The 11,286-nt window shown below is 42.0% G+C and overlaps 4 protein-coding genes across 4 annotated transcripts; 2 read left to right on the top strand and 2 right to left on the bottom strand.

Annotated features, from left to right (window-relative positions):
• Nucleotides 1–26: 26 nt before the first annotated feature.
• Nucleotides 27–3,217, bottom strand: LOC145453487 (protein FAM227A-like). The gene has a single exon (XM_080331462.1). It carries the CDS (start codon nt 3,215–3,217, stop codon nt 1,514–1,516), a length of 1,704 nt encoding a protein of 567 aa, XP_080187588.1. The 3' UTR covers nt 27–1,513.
• A 43-nt stretch (nt 3,218–3,260) lies between these two features.
• On the bottom strand, nt 3,261–5,656 carry LOC145453498 (malectin-A-like). The gene has a single exon (XM_080331472.1). The coding sequence runs from the start codon at nt 5,529–5,531 to the stop codon at nt 4,683–4,685; it is 849 nt and encodes a 282-aa protein (XP_080187598.1). The 5' UTR covers nt 5,532–5,656; the 3' UTR covers nt 3,261–4,682.
• A 1,654-nt stretch (nt 5,657–7,310) lies between these two features.
• Nucleotides 7,311–9,742, top strand: LOC145453497 (thymidylate synthase-like). Its single transcript, XM_080331471.1, has one exon. It carries the CDS (start codon nt 7,373–7,375, stop codon nt 8,345–8,347), a length of 975 nt encoding a protein of 324 aa, XP_080187597.1. The 5' UTR covers nt 7,311–7,372; the 3' UTR covers nt 8,348–9,742.
• Nucleotides 9,743–9,788: 46 nt separating this feature from the next.
• LOC145453494 (DNA primase small subunit-like) lies at nt 9,789–11,277 on the top strand. The gene has a single exon (XM_080331468.1). It carries the CDS (start codon nt 9,789–9,791, stop codon nt 11,058–11,060), a length of 1,272 nt encoding a protein of 423 aa, XP_080187594.1. The 3' UTR covers nt 11,061–11,277.
• The last annotated feature ends 9 nt before the right edge of the window (nt 11,278–11,286 follow it).

Here is an 11,286-nt window from a genome sequence, read left to right on the forward strand (position 1 = left end):
CGTGAACGGTATCTGGTCTAACAAACTCTGAAATTATGGCAAAACTCAAATTTTATTGTCATACAGAATAAAAGCCAATCACAGTTCAAATATCATCTGATCTTTGCTTAGAATCAGAAAATTACATAAAACACAAGAAATTAACTTGTACATACAAAACTCCGAAACAATTCCTAATTGTAGGTATCACCAATACTTCTCTTTGTGAGTCTACGTACGGTTTCATCAAACGCACTACGCAATCATCTACACGGCTATCGATGTCGAACTAAGTCAGAGACTGGCAGAATATTAGCTAGTCACATTCCATCAGGTAAAAACAGTTCGTAAATATAAGAGCACAGTAATAAAAACTATTTACCGAAGTTTCTGAAATAATACAGTGAAGCACACAAAATATTAGCTACAAAAATATCACGAGTGGAACGAAGGTACAATGTCCTTTTTGCTAGAATTTAAATTTCAGGTAACAGCAGTCAGTGGCACTACTAGATAAATTTCTACATAGGCAAAACGAAATGGATTTAATGTACAAAGGCATATTATACATATCTATGTAATAGATAAGACTGAATTCATAACAATGTAATCAGGCTGACAAAATAGTGTAGAAGTGTGTATGGAGATCAGTGAATTACGGTAGTTACAATACCCAGACAACAATATCCGAAGCTAGAATCTAATCTTATGGTGAAGATACAACATGTGAGCTCATTTAATTTTGTTACACCGAGTCATCACAACACACCGAAATATAACAAACATTTCAACAACAATTGTCATACAGAGCACATTATAAGGTCACTTGTAATCCATGGGCAAAGATTAATCCTATTCATATACAAGTATCAAATATGGAGTGCGAGAAAACTTCGAGACCACGTAAATGCTAAATAGTCTAAAGATCACAGTTATAAAGATTATAATTCCTACTACCCTGTCCCGGAACAAACTTAACTGTGTAGGCTAGAAGATGCGGTTCTATTCAATATCCTCGACGGGATGTGGATGTAGTAATTAGGAACAATAGATTCACAGATTTTGTAAAAGCCAGAGGTTTTCAACCTAGTGGGGCACGACTCACTTTTCATAAGGCCACAGAGCTTGCATAGTTTATATACATTGTAGCCATACCGTCCTTATTTATTAGGTCCATATTATAAAGGGAACAGAGTAATATACAGAATTACACTCCAACTGTGGATGAAGCCGTGATGCGGGCTTCAACACCAGACCAGGCGAAAGTGACGACATTTCGTATCATTTAGTCATCTGCTTGCAAGATAGTGATCAGCTTCCTAAATTTCGCGGCTAGGCTTTTCTGTGAACGTTACTGGGCCGAAGACATGTTTTTACTAAGCTACTAGGCCATGAATAATAGAGGTTGAAAACCCTCGGTATAGGCCTAACTTGGGATTCTAAAATTTGATAAATGACGAAGGGTATTCATGAAATCAAGCGCCTGAATCGATCTTCAACACACAAGTTACTACGACCAACGTCAAAGCAGACTTTACGATTCCGCCTCCGCGACCAACGCTGCCTGGGCCGCAGCTGTCGCGCCCACCGGGTTCGTGTCCTCCTCCGCGTTCTTCAACTCCATCAAAATCAAGTCGCTGAGAAAATGCACCTGCTTCGGCTTGGCCAGCAATTTCTTAAGCTTGCTATCGAACGCGCGCTTTTCCTGCTTCTGCTTGTAACAAAACCGCCTGTGAGCTTCGCTGTTGTCGCGGTACAGTCGCTGAAAGTTAGCGGCGGCCGACGCGGCCGTCTGCTTACTCTCTGCGATAATATCCCGGTACGTGGTACCATCTTTGGAAGGCACACTCTGCACCAGCGTCAAATTGACGAGGACATTAAAAAATGACTTTCGTTCGAATCCATATAACTCGGTAAACTGCGACAGCAACGGAGAACGCCCGTAGATGTTAAAAACGTTTTTTGAGAATTCCAAAGAACGCCCTGCAACACACGAAGAATTATCTTTCGCCGCGTTGGCGTGCGTTTTCAAAACCTTCGTATTTCCAGTACCACCAGTTACAGTAGAGCCAGGTTCTTCTGTGATAGTCGACAGAGTACCGTTGTGCTCCGACATCAGCTCAGCCACACGAGGGTTGTTAAGTTTCGGGGAAGGACCGTTCGACGGTAATTCCGATTTCCCAGCCGTTTGTCTCGCTGCGGGCGCTTTATGAGACCCCGTCGGTGATCTAACTGTTTTGTTTGACCCCGTGGAGCTGTAGGAGCTCCCCAACCGTGCCCCGGGAACACCTCGAGGGCCTGAATCCGATTTTTTCTTCTTCTTTATCACCTCTTCTTTACGCATACCCTTCACTTCGAGAGCAGCATAATTCCAACTAGCGTACGACCGAGGTGGCGGCGGAATCCCCGCAATCCACTCCCCACACACCCTAGCGAGCAACTCTTTAAACCCGGTCTCGTCAAATTGCCTCCAAGACTGCGGGAACGCCAAACAGAATGCAGAATACGTCGACTGTGCTAAGATGTCACCGTACGACATAAAGAACAGATCGCGAAACTTAGGCGACTCCGCGACTAGCAGCAAGCTCACAAAATTCACCGAGATCCTTTTGAAGAGCCTCGCTTGATTTACGGCGTTAGGATGGAATTTTTCCAAGAAAAACCACCAGAAAGCGTCCCGCAAAATGAATTCCTGGATATCGGAATACAGGAGACGACAAAACTCACGCCGGTAAGCTGGTTTTCGCGGTAAATCGACCTGCGCCGACACCACGTGATCCAGCACTCTTTCCGCTTCCAGACCGTGCGGTAATGCATTGCAAGCTCTCGGATTCCAACCAGGGTATTGTTGTAACTCCACCAGCCGCGGGGAATCGCTGGCCTTCGCTGTGGAGCCGACAGGCTTCTTTTTCTGTTTCAAGTCGTATCTTTTTTCGGAAGGTGTAGCCTGCCGGAGGCTAAATGCAGATATCAAACTTTCAGGACTTGATTCAGGCCGTAAAACGGGTTGCGGCGTCTCTCCCTCGAACGCGACTTGGCTGTCGTACTTTGATAGTTCCTCGTCAAGATTTGTGATTCTTCGATTAACTTCACCAATAGTTCCGACCAGAAACGAAGCAGGAGACTCTTTCTGTTGCTGTTCCAAAAAGCGAATCTGACTTTTGACCTTTTTATCGACGTCGAACAAATCCTCTTCGCAAATGCTCATCGGGGACGCGATACGGTTGATATGCGCCATGATCTATCACAATCCTGACCCAACTAAACTAACTATGTCACCATCTGAAATAACAAGAAAATCTGCTTATAACGTCGAAGAGTAATTTTACTCTAAACAAAAACGAAGACTTAAATCGTCAACAATTTAGACTCAATCCAACACCGAGAAATTGCACAAAAGATAAGCTACAGCCTATCGGTACACCCGATAATAATTAGTTGAATAGTTGGAATGATTGAGACGTAAAAAGACTGAACAGCCGAGAATTTTAGAACTCTAAACAGCATCGTAACTCCACAAAAAAACATATCATGTCTAAGCCAGTTTCAGTTGCATTTGCGAGTATGTTAGCGGAAATACAAAAACCAGATCAAACGCATCAAAACTTTAAGTACTGCAAAATATAAATAGATATAGAACTGCTAACTACAGATAGAATTACTAGACCGCGATTAAAACTATGAAATGAAATTGCGAATAGCAAAACCGACTTGTGCAGGCTGAAAACTGTACATGATTTCACGTGAATCACAAAACAGAATGGGAGATGCCAAATTTTCGATTTGAAAAGTTTAGGACATTAGGGCTGGAATTCGGAATATAATGTAGACTGCAAAAGAATTTGAGAAATTTGGGTTGAAAGTTTCAAGAACACACATTTTATAATGCGAGCTGTTTTTTCCTCATGATTTTCAACAACAAGATACAGACACAACACAAGCACATACAATTACGTGACGGACCTTTCACCAGACACAATAAGCACGGCAGATTTAATGTGCAATAATATGTTCAAACATATTAAGATTTGATGGCTGTTTTAGGAGCTGAATCCTGTACTTATGCAGACCAATTGATAGCTATCGACTATCGAGTATTCAAACCAGTGTTTTAGCACTAAATCCACCTAGTACTATTGCATTAAATTGCAATTTGTATCAAGACAAAACCTACACTGGTTGCAGTTCCCATGTTTGGATAGTTTACAAACCACGGAATAAATAACATTTCTAGTTGACATAATGCAGACCCATGCCTAGTGCCAAATATAAAGCAACAAAACTATGATTTACTGTATTATAAATTAGCGCATGGCAAAGTGAAAGCATTCCTCCTCAGTCCTCATTTGTCTATAGTATTGACTATTGACTCTATACCAAAGTTAAAAAATTAGGCTTAAAATTAGCATAGTGGAAGATATTACAAATTTGCTGTATACAGTGTAACCAGATTAGCATGTAGAAGTTGATCTGTGCTGGAAATTTCAGACAACGATTGCCTATCGCAATATAAAAATCGTGAGAGACCAAAACACAGCCAACTTTCAGCACGCAAACAAACTGGAAAATGCACAAACTTTTGCATCACAATGTCACGCCAATTAAGCACAATAATTGCCCTTATTTCAGAACCTGCTTTAGCACGGACCCAATTGTGTTAACATCACGCCTCAGACTGCTAGTTGCGTGATGTCAGCACACAATTAGAGCCTGCAAAGACATACGAGGGTTGGTATGAATGCGGAAAAAGCTATTACGATTGGAAGTATCAAGCTACTGTTATCTTCCGCGTATGGGTTGATGGCTGGGGGACCTGATTTAATTTTTCTATCTTTACGGTCGTCACTGCCTGATGACTTTTTCGCTGAATTGTCATCATCGTCAAGGCTATCTTCCTCTTCCTCTTGCTCCTCCTCGTCCACTTCCTCCTCATCATCATCCACTTTATTTAATAGGTCTAACGGAGGTAAGGGAGTTACATCATCGACTGAACCTTGCAAGACGTAAAATGCACAGACTTTTGGATTGTCAGCCGCCCCTTTCTGAAGCTCCATCGATAACACTCCGTTAAAGCTCGACGTCTCTCCGCCTATCTTCAACTTGCCTTTCTTCACGGTGAACGGGACCATTTCGTCATGAGCAGTAGCATGTCCGACTTTTTCATATATGTCCAAATTCGTGATAACCGAATGCTGACCATTGAGGACGATATCAAAAACCTTCTGCTCGGGACTGTTGAAGTAAACTTCCGAGAATTTCATCACAAGAACATAATCCCCGTCAGATTTGACCGGTATGTCGTAACTGAAGGATTCGTGGTGCCACCTCTCGGTTTGGTAAAGGATTTGGTCTTCTGGAGGCGATCTGCGGATGTTGAATCTTTGACCATAGTCGCTCGCAACTCCGACCGATATAGGATCAGCTATATAACGAATTCCGTTTTTATCTACATGGTTTCCGCCGCCTGCATTTACCGCGTATATTACGTTCGCTCCCGCAGTTAAATCCGATAGTGAAAGAAATAACGCGAGAATGAATTGAATTACAGCCATCTCTGATTATCACGCTGCAGAACAATATTGCATTCACTTTACTCCGCAACGTCGTAGACTGCAGAAATTCGCAAGCTCGCTGTGACGTGTCTGTTGAGAACTGAACCAAGCCGGCGACACAGCAACCGCACGGTTGCGGGAGTGAGTCGCCAAGCTAAAGCTTACGCATACAATCATGACGTCATTGATCACAGGGTTTTCGGCAGTCGCTGAGACGCTGACCTGACTCATTTGGGTGGCAAATGACGTAATTTGGGCACATTTCCATAATGGTTGGCACCAGGATTTAAAATTTGGAACCAGAACGTCGGATTTGGCACGTTGGCACGTTGTTTATATAGCTCAGTGGTTGGCATGCACTCCCGACCAGTGATGAGCATCGGAGCGGAGTCGGAGTGGATTCGGAGCGGAGTTTTGCCGATTTTGTGACAGCATAGGAGCGGAGTCGGAGTTTACTACAAATATTTTTTCGGGGAATTTCGGAGTATTGTAACTTTTGTCTCCGATATCTTTGCATAAATCTGACCAGAATACACTAATGATTATGATTACAAATCAAAACACCAACAGTTGACACCTTGTAAAGTTGTAATAACTAATATTACTGGTAACATGCAAAAATGATTGGCAAGTACATGAAAACCAGCCACCTGCACTGCAATTGGGGACTGGAGAATATAGACAATACTATGAGATGAGGCCAACCATATTATCACATTTATTTAGTAAGACACATTACCAAGTGCATGTACCATGCTTGCCACTCTAATGATATGGTTAAAATGGTATGATTGGCCACGAGCTATATCTTAACCTAGTGATCTAGCACGGCATTTTCGTTGAGCATTGTCTGTAGTTAATTATGTAACTTCGGATACTTGACGAAATTCTTCGGAGTATCTCGGAGTCATGGGCTTGAGCTCTTCGGAGTCGGAGGGAGTTTTCCTCAGACACTAAAGTTGTCGGAGGGATTCGGAGTCTCGAAAAGCACTATCCGCTCATCACTGCTCCCGACTTGGTGCGGCTTTCGTTGCGGACTTCTACAGATTTAACTATACAAACCATAGCCTTTATAAGGATACGATACAAATACGATACAAGCTATACCAATGACATATCTATATACATTGACTATACGGAGAAAAATGAATTCCGCCAAGACGCACGAGCTTCCTATCGCTGTTGAAGCTTATTCCGAGCCAGGTGACGTAATGGTGATGAGTCCGGCTTCTTTATCACAGGTAGGTCGACAAAAAGGGTCAAGTCCAACCAATGATATTGGTCCAAGCGTCCAACAGATCATACTTGACGACAGGTCGTACGGGAGTCGAGTCGGTGAAATTACCTTTTTTATTTTTAGTCAATCCAATAATATTGGCCGTGAAATGTGCAAATTAACCATTTCTGTTCGCTATTGTAGCCTGTAAAAAGTGTCCTTCAGTTCAGTTCATCATTTCAAAACACCTCTTTCAGCAGATGGCAATCCTTCGCTTCTCCGTCGGAATCAAATTAGGAAATTATTATGACAGGGGATTCCTATGCATCTCAAATCATGAAGTGGAGCAAAATGGTCCCGAGGAATATTCAAGCGGTGGTTCAAATCTATTAGATCATCTTTAGTTTACTCTAAGTCGTTTCGACACCTTCCTATCTTTCATTATATTTCATTGGCGTATTGAAAGAATTAGCAATCATTGATCCTATTTTCATCAGCTGTCTATAAACTCAATGGTAACAATGCCGAAATTTCACGCATAGCTGGTTAACGCGGTAAGAGTTGACCTATACGTTATTAGAAGACTTATTACGTACACACTGTGTTTTCTAAGCTACAGAGTACAATGGAGTCACCAAGGCGTTTGAATTTGCCCGATGCTGCCGGCGAGAAGAGAAAACCGCTGGTGGAAATCGGTAAAAATTGTCCGCAAGATTGCTTGCTCGAGAACAAAATGGCCCATGACGAGTACGAGTACTTGAATTTATGCAGGAAAATTCTAAGCCAGGGAAAGTTAAAAGGAGATCGTACAGGCACTGGAACCTATTCGTTGTTTGGTGCCCAAATGCGATTCAATATCAGGGAATCATTTCCTTTGCTCACGACAAAGCGCGTGTTTTGGAGAGGCGTACTGGAGGAACTGTTGTGGTTCATAAAGGGAAGTACTAACGCAAAGGAACTTTCGGATAAGAAAGTACACATTTGGGACGCAAACGGCTCTAAAGAATTTCTGAGCAAGTCTGGGTTTTCAGATCGCGAAGAGGGTGACCTTGGTCCCGTTTACGGATTTCAATGGCGCCATTTCGGAGCTGACTACCAAGATATGCATGCCGATTACACTGGAAAAGGTGTTGACCAGCTTGCCGATGTTATCAATACGATAAAATCCAATCCGAATAGCAGGCGGATTATAATGTGCGCGTGGAATGCCAAGGATATCCCTCAAATGGCATTACCCCCGTGTCATGCTCTATGCCAATTTTATGTTTCTGATGGAGAGCTGTCTTGTCAGCTTTATCAACGATCTGCGGACATGGGCTTAGGCATTCCGTTCAATATCGCCAGCTATTCTTTACTCACGTACATGATTGCTCATGTTACGAATTTGAAACCCGGTGACTTCGTACATACTATTGGTGATGCTCATGTTTACACTAATCACGTTGAAGCAATCGAAGAACAACTCAAGCGTGAGCCGAGACCATTCCCGACATTGAACATAACGAGGAATGTGTCTTCAATCGATGATTTCAAGGCTAGTGATTTCGATATAAGCAATTACAATCCCCACAAAAAGATTGCTATGAAAATGGCGGTGTGATTGCATAAATTTCAAAAATATAGGGGCGGGGGGTCATTGTAAAATCAAGTTCAAAGCCTATGAAAACATATCCATTTTGGCTCTCTCTATGGAGGCCATTATAATGCCACGTTTATTAAAGTTCTGCAAACTATTTCAAAAACAATGGCTCCAGACTATGATGAGTTTCTGTGGAGCAATACGTTACAATCTTTTATGCTGGGTTTTGTGGATTGCTTAATTGAAATAAACTTGTGGCATAAGCTCTAGACGGTTTTACGCTGCCCCAATGTGATGTAGGTCTACTAAAAACTTATCAATTTGAGGTTCATTTTATCGTGACTTTCATCGCATGAGTGGTATCTACAAAAATGGACTGGTGGTATTTCTGTTAAAACTTATGAAGCACGGTAGTAATCATATTTCTTTTTCATAAAATCATAAGGTTTTGTTGTTTTGCACCAAAATTTCAAATATTCAATCATATTCGACTTGTAGTGTACACTAAATTTCGTTGTTCTGCCGAAGATGTTTGCCACACATATTCAATTCGATATTCGTTACTTACATCACTTGCGCTGTTGCGCAGTAGATGGTTCATGGTCGGTTCTTAGTAGTATCCAAACTAGATGTTGACTGATGTTGATTTGGGCAGGCCGATAACCGATATCATAGGCTGATATTAATATGGAAGGAGCAGAGAACCATTTTACTAAAAATATTATATATTAGGCAAGATGACACTTGTTTATGCCACGGAAAACTGAACAACAAACGAGAAAACTGAAAAAAAAAAGAATTATTGCTCAATTGTGCACATTCATTGAAATTTGGGACAACCCAAAAAGATAAACATGATACAGAATCACAGATCAGTCCAGTAGATGTAGATTATAATGCAGGAAGCATAGTTTCTCTGTATGTTCACCCAGTTGAACTCGTCCTGCATGGGTAAATCGGTCACGTATCGTCCTTTGCGTTGTCGATTTTTTGAGACTGAGCACACGGAGCATTGAATTTCCAATATTTTTGAATTGTTTTTTAGATATTAAATATCGGCCGCGATATCGATAATCGGGAAAGTTCCAAATATCGGCCGCGATAATCGGTCGACCTCTGATCCAAACTGATCCTATTGTACTATCAGATACTTATTTCTGTTTCGTGAATGTATTATTCTTGCTTATATGGATATTCGCACAGTTGATTGGCTACTTATATCTACAATTATACCAGGCTATTCTGTCAAACATAGATACTAACCAGTTAATGCTCATTTTCTATGGGATGGATTCTGATGTGCATTGGTTATCGCTATTCCTACTTGTGCTTTATGATTCTGGAATAACCGACTACAATGACCATCACAGAGTAGTATCCATTTTGTTAAATATTCAATTTCCATGGTTTTTAGAATTTTCTGGTTAAAATTTTTGGATATACATACGTTCATTACAGCACTATGCCTGAAGCTACTGAAAAAAGTCCTGAAACTTTTGAATACGATCCTGCGAGCTTGCCGAGTATACTTCCAATCTATTACAAACTTTTATTTCCGTTCGGAACATATTATTCATGGCTCAGTTACGGCGGATTCGAAAAGTCGCAGATGGCCAACCGGGAATTTTCTTTTACGCTGAAGGACGATATTTACATACGCTATCAGTCTTTCACAAATCAACAAGAATTGGAGAGAGAAATACAGAAGGTAACGCCGTACAAAATCGATCTGGGAGCTGTGTACACCCACCCTCCGAAAGATCACAACAAAGTGAGCGGAAGCCAATTCAAACCGGTTGAAAAAGAGTTGGTTTTTGACATTGACATGACGGATTACGACGATGTAAGGAAGTGTTGTAAGGGTGCCGATATATGCAAAAGGTGTTGGCCGTTGATGACGATGGCGATACGGTTGATCGATCGCGCCTTGCGAGATGATTTCGGATTCGAGCACAGATTGTGGGTGTACTCCGGCCGTCGTGGGGTCCATTGTTGGGTGTGCGACCCACACGCCAGAAAGTTACCGAACAAGGCGAGGTCTGCTATCGTGGAGTATCTCACGGTGATACAAGGAGGTAACACTGACAAACGCGTGACTTTGAAAGATCCGGTGCATCCGTTTTTGCGGCATTGCATCACGACCATATCGAAAAAGTATTGGGAAGAGTACCTTGAGACGCAGGACATTTTAGAAACGGCGACGGATGTCGATAAAGTAATGAAGATGGTTCCGGATGATGAAGTTCGTGACGCTTTGACGAAATCTATGAACGAGACCGGCGAGTCTTCCAAAACGAGATATGAGAAGATACGTGTGGCGACAGCAGAACGCTTTCAGACGGACCCGAAAAGATACAAAAAACTGCGCTATGTGCCGCAGGAGATCATGTTGGAGTTTTGTTATCCCAGGCTGGATGCAAACGTCACGACTGGCATTAATCACTTGCTCAAAAGTCCGTTTTGCGTCCACCCCAAGACGGGGCGAGTTTGCGTTCCTATCGATTTGGACAAAGTCGATGAATTCGATCCGTTCGCGGTTCCGACCGTGGCGCAACTCTGTTCGGAACTGGACTCGCACAAGGCTGACGAGACTGTTGACGCCCAAACTCGTAAAAGCCAGATGTATAAAACTACCAGTTTAGCGCCTTATATGAAAGTTTTTGAAGATTTTGTTCATAGCTTACTTTCCACCGCTAGGAAAGGTAGAGCTGAAGGCGAGAGTGTGGATTTCTGAGGATTTTATTACTAGCTTTACTGTAACGAAACTACTACACAGCCTTGACTGTAACGCACATAGTTGAACAATCATCGCCAGAGCCAGTAACTCTTAATCTCTGAGAATACGCAACATATTTTGAATTGATCGATCGCATATGCCGGTCGCAGCCTTGAAAGTTTTTACATTTGCTTAAAACTGCCGCCTCTATTTTTTATCTGTTTATGTTTAGCAACTAGTCTAC

This window comes from Botryllus schlosseri, chromosome 13, assembly GCF_051294905.1.
Source record: "Botryllus schlosseri isolate E-star chromosome 13, Bs_hap1, whole genome shotgun sequence".
Taxonomy (NCBI): Eukaryota; Metazoa; Chordata; class Ascidiacea; order Stolidobranchia; family Styelidae; genus Botryllus; species Botryllus schlosseri.

Excerpts from the sequence above, each read along its gene's own strand:
- LOC145453487 (XM_080331462.1), bottom strand. The coding sequence starts at position 3,217 with ATGGCGCATATCAACCGTATCGCGTCCCCGATGAGCATTTGCGAAGAG.
- LOC145453498 (XM_080331472.1), bottom strand. The coding sequence starts at position 5,531 with ATGGCTGTAATTCAATTCATTCTCGCGTTATTTCTTTCACTATCGGAT.
- LOC145453497 (XM_080331471.1), top strand. The coding sequence starts at position 7,373 with ATGGAGTCACCAAGGCGTTTGAATTTGCCCGATGCTGCCGGCGAGAAG.
- LOC145453494 (XM_080331468.1), top strand. The coding sequence starts at position 9,789 with ATGCCTGAAGCTACTGAAAAAAGTCCTGAAACTTTTGAATACGATCCT.